At 38.6% G+C, this 17,500-nt stretch overlaps 1 protein-coding gene across 2 annotated transcripts in view; it reads right to left on the minus strand.

The window, feature by feature from the left end:
• Nucleotides 1-17,500, minus strand: part of pex7 (peroxisomal biogenesis factor 7) — a 54,756-nt gene that overhangs the window by 15,878 nt on the left and 21,378 nt on the right. For both annotated transcript variants that reach the window (XM_088089410.1, XM_088089411.1), the window contains exons 7-9: nucleotides 15,220-15,326; nucleotides 14,138-14,251; nucleotides 10,389-10,444 (exon numbers count right to left, since the gene is read on the minus strand). In XM_088089410.1, the coding sequence (XP_087945536.1) occupies nucleotides 10,389-10,444; nucleotides 14,138-14,251; nucleotides 15,220-15,326 (277 nt within the window). The remainder of the gene's footprint in view (nucleotides 1-10,388; nucleotides 10,445-14,137; nucleotides 14,252-15,219; nucleotides 15,327-17,500) is intronic.

The following is a 17,500-nucleotide window of genomic DNA, read 5'->3' on the forward strand; positions in this document are numbered from 1 at the left end:
GTGATTGACAGGTGCATTTTCACTCTGACAACACCGTGAACGTTTCCTACACCTGACTGATCACCGTCGCCGGTCTTTTCTCCACGTTTCAATCTGGAAAACCTCAACGGCTGCTTTGAGAATATATACACACAACTATCTGACAAAATCAGCACAGGTATATTCCTCAAAATTTAGCTGCACTACTCAAGCAGGAGCTAAAGATAAAATAAGAATAAAAGCCAAAAAATAATAATAATACAGCGTTCATTAATATACAAATCAAGAAATTCAGATGAATTAAGTCATGACCTCGGAAACAGTAGTGCCACAAAATAAAGCTCGAGGTCCACTGACCGGAGTAAAGAATGTCGAAAATCGTCCAAAAAAGTCACTGTTTTGGATGTAGAAAAAGTTGTAGTATAACTTGTCTAAAAAGCGCCTGAAACAGACAACGATTTGGATGTCGAAAATACTTTTAGTATAGAATGTCCAAAACTGCCTGAAATATTTGGCGTTTTTTACATTGAAAAGCCATAGTGTAGCGTGTCGAAAATCATCCAAAAAAGTCAGTTTTCATTTTCGTAAAGTCATAGTATAACACTTCAACTCCCAAAAAGTCAGCATTGTTTACGCAAAAAAAAGTTTTAAAAAATCAGTTTTAAATGTTGAAAAAAGTAAAAGAAGAAGGAAGAAAGTGAAAGTATAGCTTGTCAAAAAACGCCACAGTGGATGCATGTCGAAAAAATGGCCTTAAAAGTCAACGACTGGGATGTCTAAAAAAGTCATAGTATATCATGACGAATCATTTTCAGGGTTTTTGACTGCATCTCGTTGTCTTTACGTGGAAGCTCTGAGAAAAGCTGTTGAGCGGACCTTCATTTGTTTTGGAACTTTATTTTTGAGACAAAGCTTAACACCTGAGCTTATGGTGAGCGAAAGTTTATGTAGCACATTGTTAGAAAATGAGTCAGAAAACAGAAAACAAGCGAAAAATCCGTATGTTAATTTAACGTTTACTGCAGAGATTAAAACAGGCAACACGGACTCATCCAAAGTCGTTACATATCGCCGCTTTGCAGTCGACTTCCACATCTACGTGTTTCGCTGTTAATGTTGCTGCTTCAGTGATGTCAACACAAGCACATGGTGGGATAACGCTGCACGAGGTTATGTTTAGGCAACAAAAGCACATGGCAACTAACGCCAGGGCGTCAACAAAAGTACATGGCAACTAACGCCAGGGCGTCAACAAAAGTACATGGCAACTAACGCTGGTATGTCAACAAAAGCACGTGGCAACCAACGCTGCGACATCAAAAAAAAGCACATGGCAACTAACGCCAGGATGTCAACATAAGGAACATAGCAAGCAACGCCGGGACGTCAACAAAAGCACGTGGCAACTAACGCACATATTCAGACGGAAAGTGACCATCAGACTCCCACATGAAAGTCTGGGGTTTGTTAAACCGATCCATCAGCCCGCACATCCCTGCAGACACCATCACACTCTTTATATTACGTCGTTACCAGCGTTTCAACCTGACGCCGTCCAGCATCATGAAGACGCATCAGGTTCTGCCTGACCATGTTTTCAACTCTCTCCATGTGTCATGCAGCAGGCGCCATCGGGCGCCGTAGTTCCAACGACGACTGGAACTCTGTTTTAAGAACACGGTGGCGTCTCGTTTAAGAAAACATATTTACTCATGCATCTCTATTTCGTGTTTCTCTCTGTATGTATAATCAGGGTGAATGGTTTCTGTGCTCACTCATTCACAAAAATATGCAGGAAGTGAAAGTCCAATACATCCATCAGCCATAGTGCAGAGCAATACGTCAGCCACATAATGAAGTGCAGCGGCGATAAAAAAAACTCTCTGCTGATATGAATGCTTTTCTGTCACGGCGCTCCCGTTCTGTGCATTAGGAGCCGGAGTAATGATCCTGCAGCAAAGAGCCACTATCGGCCTGATTGGCATCATAAAACCAGCAACAACAATGATTTACTGCCCACTGAAGCCAGTCTGCTTCTTAAATCTCAACATTGTGAAAAAGACAGCAGCAGAAGCAGGATTAGGAGAAAAAAAAGCAGAATTTAGTGGGGTTTCTGTTTTTTTTACCATGCTAAAAATTCAGATTAAAATCCATTTCACACATAAAAAAGGTGACGCAAACAGCTCTATCACTTAAGAAACATCTCCAAGGTACGGTCATTTCTATTCTATAAAAACTTATTCATGCTTTTATTTCAAACAGATTAGATTATTGCAATGCACTTTTTGGTGGCCTTCCAAAACAGACATTTAAAAAATTGAATCTTATCCAGAACTGAGCTGCGAGACTTTTACATAAAACAATGAAGACAGAGCATGTTGCTCAGCTTCAGCTTCACTCTGCTGGCTCCCAGTATCTTCTGAAACAGACTGTAAAGGTTTTTTTGGGGGGGGGGGTTGCTGGTTTTTAAGCCTTTAAAACCAGGATCGACATTGGTTTCGCAAGCGTTTAAAGCAAACGAAAAAGGTTCACAAGCAACTTTGCAAGAGATGTCCTTCAAACTGCCACAAATCAGGAAAAGCTGACAAGAAAATGAACAAAAAATTATTTTTCAAGAGGCAGAGAAGAGAGAGAGAAAAATACTAGAAAAACAATTCTTTACTTGTAATAATACAATTAAAGTTAATTAGTTAATTTACATTTTTGGCACTTCTTGAGTCATTTCCTTTTGTCTGCTATACATTTTTTTTTTACCATTGTTCTTTACTTTTTGGTTGTGCTAATTTTCAAATATTTTCTTTTAACTTTTCTTGCAACTTTTCACTAATTCCTTGCTAATTTGGGGTAATTTCTTGTGAAGTTGCTCATTGCCATTATCCCATATTTTTCAGAGATATTAAGCCAATTAACTCAAGTTTCAAGGGATATAAAAATGCTCGACTCAATAGTTTTAAATCAGGACTTTCAGACACATATTTAATCATCATTATTTTTGGCAGATACCCAATATTTTAGGACTCAGATTGGGATCAGGACCAGAAAAAAACGTATTGGCGACATCACCATCGATTTGTCCATCGAGAAAATCTACATTTTTAAAAAGTTTCAGCATTTCTATGAACTGTGTGGGAGAGAAAGTGGAATCTGTCTCAGACACTTTACAAAAGCGAGCGTCAGATTGTGATTCAGATTACAGGTTGAGAGGACGTGTGTGTGTGTGCTTGTGTGTGTGTGTGTGTGTGTGTGGGACCAGATGACGGTCCCAGTTGGACAAACACACCATGTTATTTGAATAAATGAGGCTTGCGCTGTCTTTTGTCTGCAGTTTCCAGGGGAAGGTAATTATTTAGCTTCTATTGTGTTTCATTCTGTGGAAATGTCCGTTCACCTGTCAGTGTGTGTGTGTGTGTGTGTGTGTGTGTGTGTGTGGGTGTGTGTGTGTGTGTGCGTCTCTCTATGAAAATCATTAAGTCACAGTAGACAGCGAGAGAAAGAGAGGGAGGAGACACGAGGACAAAACTCAAAGACACAAAACATTTCGGAGAAGAGACAGAAGACGAGAGGCAGAAATGTAAAGAGAGCGAGCTGATGGCCGTTCATGTCAACGGTGCTTTTAATTTAAACAGGAAATGAATGTTAAGAGTCACACACACACACACACACACACACACACACACACACACACACACACACACACACACACACACACACTGCTATGAGGCCGAGGACATGTTATCTAAAGCAAACACGAGACATCGAAACTGCTGTTAACCCTTTAACACCTGGATTCAGATGCCTTTTACAAGCATTTAAACCTGTGACACAATGAATCAAATTGATTTGATTTCCTTAAAAAAATGAATAAAAATATATTAAGTAACTTATAAAATATTCTGCAAACTGCAAAAAATTAAAGGTGACTATCGACAGATGGAAAACTGCATTCTCGTAGTTATATTTTTAACATGTTAGAACAAACAAGAACATTTTTTAAAAATATTTTAAGAGCTTTCTTCATGTCATTTTCTCATTTTTCTCTTGTATGTTTAATTAGTTTTTACTGCTTTTTCACTCTTTTCCATAACACACCTCTGTGGCCTTGGATTGGAAATAATGACGGCTAGTGCGGTGGCTGCAATAGAAATAAAGCTGTTGATGTTTTGAAAACCCATCGCCATGGTTACTGGGATGAAGGAAATCTGTGCGTACGTACATACGTGCACATGTGGCTTTAGACAAGAGTATTTGCAGGTGAGCGCGCTGCATTCATCTCTCGTTCTTTGTGTGTGCAGGTGGATCAGATCCGTATTTGTAGGTGTTACAACATACAGGAAGGCAGACAGAGGCAGGTGTGTGTGTGTGTCTGTGTGTGTGTGTTTGTGTCGAGTTTATACAGCAGAAATGTGACAAGCTGAACGCACCAACAGGTGCATGTGGGGGCGCTCAGATTTAAGGTTTAATAACCTTCATGTGATCATTTGGAGGTTCAACAGCTTCATTTTAACAAGATTTAGCGGAGTAATTCTAAGCTGTTTTATTTTGTAGCAAGTATTAAAAACCTGGTGTTTGCACTGTAAAAATAGCAGCTCTGCTCTTTTTCCTTGAAGAATAAAGGACGTTTTGGGAGTTAAACTCTATAACATAAATGCTGCTGTCACGCTGAACGAGCCCTTTCAAACATTTAAAACAAAATTAATCATCAAATATTGAACAGCCAGATCTGATTACACTGCCATAACTCTGAGTCAGGCACTACATTTAATATAATAATACAATGAACTTTCTGTTGCTTATAATAACTCATATTTTGTGAGATGATCCAACTCATTTAAAATGCAGCATCATGAAAACATTGACGTCTGTATCAGAAATGAAAGCAGAGGTCCAACATGTTGGGGAATCAGGTGATTGTCTTGCAGAGTTAGGAACATTCGAAACAGCACGTGCCAGCAGTGCATCAGCAGCTCCGAACATGTTGGGGTTGTTTGTTTTTCTTGTCGCCCGTGTTAACATGTCAGAGCACTCACACTGCCGCCTGAGCAGGCACTCAGCTGCAGCACATCCAGAGAAACGGTGGCTTGCCAATTTTTTACATGTGCTGCACACTTATGTCAGCAGAAATAGAGTGAAAATGGTGTTTTGATGATTATATTGACTCTATAACACCTTTTTACTGCAGTTTAAAAGTCTGTCTCTGTCACAGATGAAGAAATACAAAGATGTTTTACTTCCCTGCTTTCGTTATAAAACAAAGCCCTCTGACAGCGCCTCTGTGGACTGAATCCCTTCAGTTTTTGACACAAGGCTTTTTATTTTGAAATATTTGCAGGACCGTGCTGTTGGCAATGCAGGAGCTGCATGACTTCAGAAATGGGTGAAATGTCTGTTTATGAATGTAAAAATACAGAACTCCAGCAGCAGGCAGCGACGCGGCAGTAATGCTGCACGTGTGCACACCACGACTGAAACACTGCAGTTCAGCGAGGCTGCTGTCACGCGCTGGTGACGTGTTGGTTTAGATACAAATATCACATCAGCAGATGCACAGCGACAGCCAGCAGCCGGCTCACTTCGCTCAGCACAAAGACCAGAAACTAAAAAAAGGTGGCCCCATCCGAGCTGTAAGTTCAGCTCCTCTAAGCAGAAGGTTTCTCCTCTCTGCTCCTCTGTGCTGCTGCCTGCACGTCCACAGATCTCAACTATGTGTGCCAAAGAAAAGTGTGAAAGCCAAGAGCACTCACTCCACTGCAAAATCTGAGGACCAAACATCCCATTAAGTAAACTGCTCTGAAAAAAAACGATCTCAGTGGACTGAAGAGTCTCCAATTGATGATTCCAATCTCTGACTTTCAAGGAGCAGTCCTGAATAAATCTGCATAAAATCTCCATAAATATGCTTTATAACAAAATGTTATTTAATCATGTCTTTTATATATCACATTTTAGATATTTTTCATCAGAGTAACATAATCAAAGTCAACTGAAGTCAAAAAGTGCAGAGATGGGATGTGCTGATCAACACACGAAGAGGAGACTAATGGGTAAAGAAACGAGTTAATGAGGTGATTAGAGCCTCCTGCAGTCAGTCGTTATCGATGCACAGAGAGTTTATACACACACACACACACACACACACACACACACACACACACACACACACTCTCTCTCTCTCAGGCTGAACACAAGTTAAGAATAGGTGATAATTAGCTTGATAACCTCTGTGTGTGTGGATTGTTTAACAGAAAACAAACCTACGTGATGTTGCTACGGAGGAAACCACACACACACACACACACACACACACACACACACACGCACACACACACATGCACACACACAAAAAAACACTGTAGGATAATTTGTAGACGCGGCTCAGTCCCATTCACGATATTTTAATGAGATAACATCGGCTGAAGTAAACCCACTGAAGGTGTGTTATCGGGCGGTAATGAGTGAATTAGGGATTATCTCGGAGGATGGACAGTAGGCGAGTTATTAAAGGGGAAGACAGAGTGGGAGATTAAATTCAAGATACAGCACGATGTATGAAGGATGCTGGAAAAAATTCCTCTGCAGCGACAGAGTGGAGAGTTCCTGATCAAATGTGTTGAGAGCGAGTCGTCGTGGGGACGTTTCACATCAGCTCAGTAACTGTGATTAGACAGCACCATAGAGGCATTATAATGCATTATGTATTAGTATGTTCGTAATGTGTTATAAAGCATTATAGACATGGGCTTCATAGAAAGTGTTACTGAACCTGTAACTGTGTCAGTGAAAATTAGAGTGTGCTGCCAAAACAGCATTTGTATTCAGTGAACCTCCCTCGCATCAACAACAGATTCCAAAAACGTAATGTCATGAATTATCTCTGCGCATTCGTTTTATGCCCGGTAATCTTTTGTATTCTGTTTGCAGCCTCGGGGCTTCTTCTGCTTCTTGGAAAACAAAAATAAATGTTGTTTTAGTACTTTACGATTTGTCACTGCGGATTATTACTGCAGACGCTGTTTTCTTACTTTAAAACGACGAGCTTTTCCACCCCGAGGAGAGCTAAATAATCTGCCAGGTGGTGTGTGTGTGTGTGTGTGTGTGTGTGTGTGTGTGTGGGGTGTGTGTGGTGTGTGTGTGTGTGTGTCAGGCCAGCCTATAATGAAATCAGTACTCAGCATAGAGTATTTGAGCCAATAAAAAGCCCGGATCAATAAAACACAACGTTTGGCACAAAGCCAGCTCTCACCACATCTATCTTTCTGCTTCCTTCTTTCCTTTCTTTGCTCCCTCCCTCCCTTCCTCCCTCGTTTTCCCTCTCTCTCTCTCTGTCTGTCTCTCTTTGATTTTAGGTGTCCATCGCTTACTTTAACATCACTCCTCTCTTAACTTGCCACCGATCATTTCTTCGTCTTTTGTTTTACGTCTCGTCGGCTGTTTTTAATGAAGTCATTTAGAGACAACCACCAAACAGAAATGCTGGGGCCAATTTTCTTGGACGTATCAGCCCTGTTAACATTTTTATTCTGGTCACTCCCCCCAGAGAGTCTTTTGCCTCTAGTTTTTTTTTAAAAAGGATCATACAATGATGCAATGATTTAGTAACGTTTTCAGTGGCAAGTTTTCTTTTAGTTTCCAGAATATTCTTTAAAGTTTAGGTAACATTGTCTATAAACACTGAAACTGTTAAAATGTTTTTTGTTTTGTTTTGTTTGTTGTTAACATCTCACATTTGATTTTCAGTATGAACAGCTTCAGTACGGACAGTTTCAGTACAGACAGTTTCAGTGCAGACAGTTTCAGTGCGGACAGTTTAATGACTCCGTTAATTTATTGAAGATGTTGAAGTCGATATTATGTCACCTCTGGCATTATATTGAAGATTGAATCCTGACTGGTCACTTTAACAAAATCCTTCAGTACATGCTGTATTTCTTGGGAAAAATCATTAAAAGGAAACTTTAGAAATGCAAATTCCCAATCATAATACTGCCAGAAGCCCCGACTCCACCTTCATCATCCCTCCATCCAACCTGTGAGATACTGATCCTTTTTATCATTGATCGATCTGTCAGGACAAAAACAAAAAGTGCTCATTACATTTGCCCGAGGTGACGTTTTTAAATTGCTTATTTTGCTTGACCGGGCAAACCCCTAAAGACATTCAATCTACAAAAGATGAAAAAAAACAATATTCAATAGAGCATCAAAGTCTTTCTCGAGGACTGGAGGCCAGCCTGCCTTTCCTCCGTCTGCACTTCATCTATCCATCCATCTGATCTCATCGACATCCATCGTCCAAACAGACGCACTGCACTCATCTGCAGTTTCGCACAGCAGAACAGACTTCATGTCGAATCTCAAGCTGCAGAAACTCAGAAAAACTGAGATGCACGGGGAGATTATTGAGCAGCATATTCTAATAAGACACAGAGAGGCAGCCGTGCTGTACATTACAGACTGTATTAACCCGCGCAGCTCTCCACCGTTAACTTCATCACACATTATCTCAGTGTCCTCTCTCATCACCGCTCTCCTACCACGACACCATCCATCCTCTTAAACTGCTAACTGAAAGAAAAGGAGCGTAAGCAGGAAGAGGGAGAGACCGCCTCACCGCTGCCGTCCTCTGACCTCCAACAGCAACTCATTCTAGTCTATTAAATCAAATGAAAATGCCACTGCAGGTCGCATTTATACCTGATTTAAAGCACAGCTGCTGGAAAACTGAAAAAAACATTTTTGTGTGTGTGTATGTTGGTGTTGTAAAGTGGAATAAAGTGTGTTAAAGAATTTTAAAAGTCTTTAATAATCAATTCACCATTTAGATCATAAAGCAAATGCTTGTCACAATAAGAGCATTCGCTGCTTTTTTCTCTTTTACATGATCAGAAAATGAATTTTTGTGTTTCGGGAAGAGTTGGTCTGACAAAAGAAATAATCTGAAGATGAGCAATTTTTCACTAACTTCGGACATTTTAAAAACAAAACAATGAAACAGTTAATTTTTGTGACAGTTAATAGATTAATTGATGATGGCTGAATGGATTTTTATACATTATTATTATTTTTTTGTGCAGTGTCCAAAACTCACACTCTTATCGCTCTGCACACAAAATGCGAAAAGCGCTTCTCAAAATCAGGTTATAAAAAATATCATACATGAATATGATTTTCTACTTTCATTGAGTTATTTTTTTAATCCACAACAGTCATAATCACAAATATCAAATATTTATAAATTTTCAGACTTTGAACCCTTTTAATGCCAGCTTTTTGGCATGATGCCCCCAAGGCTGAGGATGAAATAAATTCATGCATTAGTAAATGAATAGTTTTTAATATTGTTTATTAAAGGGTTTTCTGTTTTTTTTTTTAATTAATGCAGTTTTAATATGCTCTGTTTAAAGGTGTGTTTTCACAGGCCTTCATGGTTTGTAGCTCTACAGCTCTACATCTAAATCTGTTTGCAGAGTACGAAAAAAGCTAGAAAAACGTTGAGGAATCACAGATTTCAGCTAAAATGTTCGTATACGCAGTTTAAGCGCAGATTTGCGCGTAAGACATTTGTAAAGATTTTGTGTTTGAATCCTTATAATTTTAAGATTTTATTACACACATAAGAGGGAACAGGAGCAGGAAACTCATTAATGTGGCTTCTGAAAGTGTCAGAAAAGTTCAGCTCAGTGGAATAACATCAATATGAGGAATATTTGTTCATGCGTGTCGTCCTGATTTCCCTGAGAGACGTCTGAACGAGCTCCCGGGGATCCCGACTCAGTTTGTCTTTCCTCTCTAATGTTTTATATAAATGACTTTGTGCAAACACATCAAACTTAAACCTGTAAAAAGCTCCTTCATTTGCGCGCATCATTAATGTTAAATGAGTTATACTTTACAGACTTCGGCTTTTTGGCTCTTTACTTCTGGAGTCTTACAATAAAACTGCTGACGGCTTCATTTAGACAACTTTAAGTTCACAAAGTGTTTTTTAATAATCAGGAGAAAAAGACAGAAAGAAAAGCTGCACCAACAAATAAAAGAAATTATTTAAAGGAACCAGTTTAAAATTATGTATAAAAACACGAAGAGGGTGATTAAAGGGGTTACTGTTTATTTATTTGGTTATTTAATGTCTTTTCTGTGTAAATCTTAAATAGATATTTCATTTTGAATATGCAGATAGTACAGGTTTAAATGAATGAGGGAGTCAGCTGATTAAAATTAACTGATTTATGGAGAAAAAGGTGGAATTAAATAAGTTTTTAATTCTTCTCACTCCTTTTCGAATATGTAAAGCAAGTCATTATGCATTAGACCATTTCTTTTGCTTTGTGTTTTTCATTTTCTGTATTTTTCCCCTTTTTTACATGTATGAAATAAATCAAATCAAATCAAATCAAATATATTGATCTTACCGGACAGTAAAGTCGTACGAGCAGGACGCCAACACCGTCTTAGCAAACGGAGAAAACTGCAGAGAGAGGAATGAAAAAGACATACGAATTAAGAAAAACACTACACTGATTTTCATATTCATACACATTTCTTAAATCTTCGTTTAATATCGGACTCACCTGTGCTCGTATTCATGAATGTAATAGGAAAGGAAGAACGCAGATGCTTCTATTTTGCCTTTTTAAGTTAAAGACTTTTACACTCTCAATAAATACATTTTTCTGAATTTTAGTTTTAGATTTGGTAAAATCTGTGTTAGTGAGGATTTCTCTTTGGCAGGATAATCGCTCCACCTCACAGGTGTGACGCATTTAGATGCTGATCGAAGAGCACCGTGAGCACACAGGTGTGCCTCGACATGGTCGCAGTAACGCTCTGTTTTCAGGGAGCGAGCCATCAGTACTCTGACCGCAGGAACGTCCGTTAAGGCCCTGAAACATCAAACCGACATCTGACGGCGGCTAAACCGGCCTCCTGCGTCGCCTCACATCACTGAGTCAACGTTTTGTCGGGTTTCAGCCTCAGTGTCTGAACTCAGGGCAGCACAGATAACCGCAGAGTCATTTCAACTCAATTTACTTAAATTCTGAGTGTTAGAGTGAAAACATTAAACAAACCACGTTGGTTATTTCAGCCAATAAATTCATTTTTTAAACAACATAGGTCATGTCAGGTACGTCAGTCAGTCTACCGCACCCGATTTCAATCTAATAATTAAACGGGAACATCGTTTTATCATGTTGAATACCGTATTAAATTTAATCAGTATAAATCTGTGCCACATATTTATTATGCATATTTGTATTTTTTAAAAATATTTAGGATTTGTCTTAAATAATATTCATGCTCTTTTTAAGAAATATTTCTGCTCATTTTTAAGTTATATTTAAGCTCTTTTTTAAGTAATATTTCCCTGCTTCACTTTCAAAATAAAAGCCCTTTGATAGCGTTTCTGTGGACAGAATCCCATCAGGCATTTTATTTTGAAATGTTTGCAGGCCCGTGCTGTTGACAATGCAGGAGCTTGTAGGACTTCATAAATGAGAGGAAACTGTGCTTAAAAAAGTGTGTACAACAAATTTGATGCATGCAATTAATTTTGATTAATTAATCACAGATCATGTAATTAATTAGATAAAAATTTTTGATTGCCTGACAGCCCTTATATTGATATTTGATATGTATATATATATATATATATATATATATTTGTGTGTGTGTGTGTGTGTGTGTGTGTGTGTGTGTGCAGAGGAGGACAGAACGAGTGGAAAGAGAGAGAGGTGCGTAGGGAGATTTCCAAAACGCAGGAGTTTGATGGCAAAGTGATGAAAAAATATGTTAATACAGCACACACTCACACTGATATTGATTTTTTTGGAGGTTAAAATACATTTTGCTGCTGCTGTCCATCCCAGCACACTGCTGAGCTGTGCTTCTCCACACTGGAGGTGAGCCAACACACATTGACGGTGGATAAGATCCTCACACAACCCCAAAATATCCAAACTCTCCCTCTACCTGCAGAGCCGTGCAGGCTGCTCTTTCAAAGTAAATGACTAAATGAGAAAGCAGGACACCTGCTGAGCTGTTTACAGTAACACGTTTCCGTCTGTTCGCAGCTTTTGTTCGTGTTGTACCGCCGCTGGAGGCCGTCTCTCATCTCTTAAAAAGGTGCGACTGCTCAAAAACGTGACTTTTTCTCCATCAAAGTGAAAACGTGCTTCGGGCAGGACGAGTTTTCTGCTCAGCAGTTACAGATTTGTGCCGACACAGAGGCTGAAAAGAGTCCGCAGAGAGTCATTTCACCGACTGTCGGCGAAGCACTCCTAAATTAATTTATTCCTTCATTTGTTCCACCTCTCTGCCTCTGAGTTTCACCTTTCTTATCAGGCAGATTCAAACCGAGACTGCGCTTCCTTTAACACCTTTGTCTCCGCCGCCGTCCCTCTGTCTCTCAGAGAAGTTAACAGCTGCTTTCTTGGTTTCATCAGGAAAAGTCAAAGCCAAAAACACGATAACACCAGTCTGAGCAGCCGTAGTGAAGCAAACACAAAGTCATCGGGGAGCTTTTTTACGTTCATGTCTCCATGTTATGCTCAGCACTGTGGTCTGTATTTGTCCTAAAACAAATTAAGTTTATAATTTAATCTTTTTTAAATGTGTATTTTGAATTTAAAAAACTCTGAAAAGGTAAAAAGAAACATTAAATTCTCTTTGGATTATTTTTGCTGGGTTTTTTTTCTGTAGTCTGACAGGTGCTAAATTTTTTAGACTAATTCTGATATCTAGGAGGTTTTTTTCTTTCTATTCTTTGTTTTGCTTTTCTTTTATTAAATGTTTAATGTTACTGCAACCTGCATGCTGACAAAGTGACTAACTGTCACATTATTTCAGGTACATTGATTACAATGTTTGATGTTTGAGAAAAGGCCAGTTTTTGTCTCTAAAAATGCCCCTTTGAAACTTTTAAATATTTCTCAGTGAAGCTTTAATACCCAAAAACTGATTCGCAGAACAGTCTAAGTTTTGATGGCTGTTAACAACACGCAAATGGGGTAAAATTTTAACTGTTAACCAAATTATTGCAATTAAAATAATAATAATAACTGGAGAGAAGGCAATGAGCAGCTTGGTAAGAAATCTTCCACAAATAAGTATATTTTGAAAATTATTTTTAAAAAGCGATCACAAAATTATCTGAATTTTAAAGCACTTTTTCCAAGTCATTTCCTTGTTTGTTTTTTTAAGTTTTTTTTAAACTAATGCTCTTTTTACTAATTTTCATGTCATTTTTTCATAATTATTTGCAAAGTTTTGGGTTATTTCTTTTTCCGTTAATTTTTGCCTTTTCCCCATGTTTTTGAAAGAAGTCAAACCAATTTGCAGAGGTTTGACAGGGTTAAGAATGACGGACAAAACTACTAATATAAGAATCAAAACAATTTTAAAACTAAAAAAATGTTCACTTGACAGCTGGGAGTCTCTGTCTGTCTTTCAGATTATTTTTATCTCTTTTTTTTCTGCGGATCCTGAATCCTTTCACCTCCTCTCTGCTTCCTCCAGCAAATCGATACACGCAGACACATTTGCAAACATCGACTAAAAACACACATGCGCACAAACACACACACACACACACACACACACACACACACACACAGTTTCAGAGTGAGTCACAAATCGCGATCAATCTGTCCCGAAAAACACAGCTTGAGCAAGACACTACCTTGATTGGGTGAACCCAGGTGAGTGTGTGTGTGTGTGTGTGTGTGTGTGTGTGTGTGTGTGTGTGTGTGTGTTTGTTGTCGTGTGTGTGTATTTGTGATGTCAGTGTGTGTGTGTGTGTGTGTGTGTGTGTGTGTGTGTGTGTGTGTGTGTTTGTGTGTGTGTGCGTGTAGTGACATGTGTCTGATGTGACTCCTCTGCAGCTGTCTTTTCTTTCGCTCACACACACACACACACGTCTGATGTGTGTGTGTATTTTGTCTTATTAGGTCCATTTAAGTGGGTGTTTTGATGCTGTCAAGCCCTGCACTGCTTACACACACACACACACACACACACACACACACACACACACACACTCAAACACACACATTCTGCACTCGTTTTTGAGAACAAAGTGTAGTTACAAGACATTTGATGGAGCATGTGACAGGAAACAGAAAGCAGGCCGAGTGTGTGTGTGTGTGTGTGTGTGTGTGTGTACCTTGACTCTGCGGATGGCGTAAGTGTGGCCTCGCAGTTGATTGACAGGCTGTCTGACGTTCCTCAGGTCCCACACACACATGCTGCAGTCCACTGAGCCTGTGGCCACAATATTCTGCAGACAGATAATAATTCAACGTTACACTAAATCAGTTATTTAAAAATAAATAATGATCTAAATAAATGCCCTTTAAAATGCATTTTCAACTCAAATAAATGTGTCACCTTTAATCAAAAATTCAGTCAATCAATCAATCAGACTCTTTTTGTGTGCACTTTTCATAATTACTTCTCATAAATAATTTAAGCACAAAAATAATACCCATTAAAACTGAAAAATGGCACCAAAAACACCAGAGGCAAACTAAAACCTATAGAAAAAAATATTTAAAAAATAACAAAATAAAATTATAATGAAAAATAATAATAATAATTAATTAATACATTATGAAAATACTCTAAATAGTAGATAAAGGGGTTTGGACCCTGGAGTGAGATATTTCACATGGTGTAGTACTTCCAGCAGAGGGGACACACCACATTTGAGTCGATCAGATTAATCCAAAGTTTGCAAAACTACAAGGCCCGAAATCGCCAGAAATCAGCACAAAATTCAAAATGGCTGAATTCCTGTTGGTTTTCGGGGACGGGTCCAACAGGCTTTTTGTGCGTCTGGGCACGATACATACCTGTGCCGAATTTTGAAATTGTCGGTGAAACTGGGCATTGGCTCTACGCGTTAGGGGGCGCTTCAAAATTAAAGGTTATGAAGTGCATTTAAGGTGGACTAAACTATGAAGTGCATTTAAGGTGGTCTAAGCTATGAAGTGCATTTAAGGTGGACTAAACTATGAAGTGCATTTAAGGTGGCCTAAGCTATGAAGTGCATTTAAGGTGGACTAAACTATGAAGTGCATTTAAGGTGGTCTAAGCTATGAAGTGCATTTAAGGTGGACTAAACTATGAAGTGCCTTTAAGGTGGACTAAGCCTGAACAGCTGCTTTTAAAAGCTAAAACGCAGCTGGTGATCTGTAACTATATGACTAAAAACACAGTAAAGCTGGAGGTGCAGCAGAAGTTTACCTGGTCGTATTTGCACCAATCACAGCTGAGGATTTCAGCCTTGTGCGCTGGGATGGCCAATCGACACACGGCGCTCTTCACATCCCAAACTCTGAGCGTCCCGTCACCTGAAGTGAAACGGAAACACGTTCACCAGCGTGCACCCAGAACGACTGAGACAGGAAGAAAAACACGGAGACTTTAAAAAGCTGCATTTTTAACCGTTTAGGGACTGTTTGACACATTTTTCATGTTTTTTATTCTTCATTTTTCATCAGATTTGTCTGTGTTCATGCATGTGTCCTAAATGTAGTCCAGATTGTGTATTTGAGTGTAATCAGTGAATTTCCAGCTCAGCTCCTACAATAAGTCTAAAATACACTGTGGAAACTAAATAGTTACATTCAGACTGTTCAGGTCCAAAAATGCTCCATTGAAACCCATTCAAACTGACATTTTTGATCCCACAGCCATTTTTTTAAATTTTTAGCACTTTTTATTTTATTGTTGTTGTTTTTTGTGCATATTTTCAGGTTATTTTATTGTAACTTTCTTTGATAATTTCTTCCCTTATTTTTGGGCCATGTCTTATTAAGTAGCTTTTTGTCTTCTCCCAACGTACCTGAAAGAAATAAAAGCAATTTCCTCAGGATTCAAAGGGTTAAAACACAGAGAGAGACAGAAAGTGACAGAAACTTTTTTTAAGAGAGAAAAAATACGTGAAGGCAGATGGAGAGAGACAGGAAGTAAGAAGAGGTTAATAGAGGGGAACACAGAGGTTTAACTTTGAGTGTGTGTGTGTGTGTGTGTGTGTGTGTGTGTGTGTGTGTGTCCCAGTATAACTTATTCTCTTGTGAACACTCATTTCAGGGACCACTTCATTATGGCATCAACCCAACAGTGTGTGTGAGTGTGTGTGTGAGAGTGTGTGTGTTTGTGCGACTGTGTGTGTGTGTGTGTGTGTGTGTGCATGTATGTGTGTGTGCATGTGTGTGTGTGTGTGTGTGTGCAGAGGTTGAGGGTCTGCCAACACACTGCGACAATCATAAAGCAGAACCTTTACACTCTCGTGCTCCTGCTCATTAATTTCACAGGCAGCAGCTTCTGAGGTTTATTCAGACTCTGCAGAGACGAGCGGCGAGCGAAGGCCTCACGCCGCTTCAAACCAGCCCTTCGCCTTCCCCCATCAGCCTGCTAGATGTGAATTTTTTAAATTTCAAAAATGGAAACGGCAGAAAATTTTCAATTTCGCAAAAGTGTTTTTATGCCGAGCTGAGGTAGAAAAGTACAGATAAAAAAAAAAGACACTGAAATAAAAAATGTTTGGGAAGAGCGACGAGGACACTGCAACCTTCCTCACATCAAAACCCGACACTCACAGAAAAGTCCATCAGGTTGGCGAGTGATAGCACGGATATTTGCACGGATATTCGCACGGATATTAGCATGGAGAGCAACAGCACAGAAGTTATGAGGAAGAGGATTTTTCTCAACCTTCACCTGAAAATGGGAAACCCAAAACGACGACAGAGCGGAGACACCTGAGCCAAGAGCTGCTCTCACACTGACCGTTCCCCCCTCTGGTTAACTATGATTATTATTAGTATTATTATTAGAAGTTGTAATAGTTGTAATTTAATAGTAATAATGATCATAATGATGATTATTATTATTACTATCATTTGTAAAGCAGCTTTTATACATAAAATGCAGCTCCAAGGTCTTTACGTAAGAGTGCTAAAAATTAAAACCTAACAACATACAGAAATATATAAAATAAAATATTTTTAAAAATGAATAAAAATAAAATAAAATTCAACTAAATAAATTAAATTCTTCTACTACAGTAAAGCATCATCTTTCCATTTTAGCAAAAAACGTCATTGTTTAATTTTAACCACAAAATGAAGTTATTTCTCAAAAATGATTACGTGATAGAAACATTTTGACCGGCGATGTTTCCACAATGCCAAAGGAACTTTTCAATCACAGGACAGTGACTGTTCCTATGAGAATTATATTTTATTTTTAAATTTCACTTTTTTTTGAAGCATGAGGTCATGGTTTCAGAATCAGAAATACTTCATTGATCCCTGAGGGGAATCTGCCTTTAGGTACAGATGCTCCCATTCAAAGTCAGAAAAAAAGAAGTGTAGAATACATCAATAAAATTTAAACATAAGTACTAATATAAAATAAATATATCTAAACACTAAAGTATAAATACAAATGTACATTTTTGTTTCTAAAGTGTGATAAATAAAACACCGTGTTACCAACATCTGAATAAAGAATATTACAC

This window comes from Plectropomus leopardus, chromosome 16 (assembly GCF_026936395.1).
Source record: "Plectropomus leopardus strain MGB_pleo_1.0 chromosome 16, ASM2693639v1, whole genome shotgun sequence".
Classification (NCBI taxonomy): Eukaryota; Metazoa; Chordata; class Actinopteri; order Perciformes; family Serranidae; genus Plectropomus; species Plectropomus leopardus.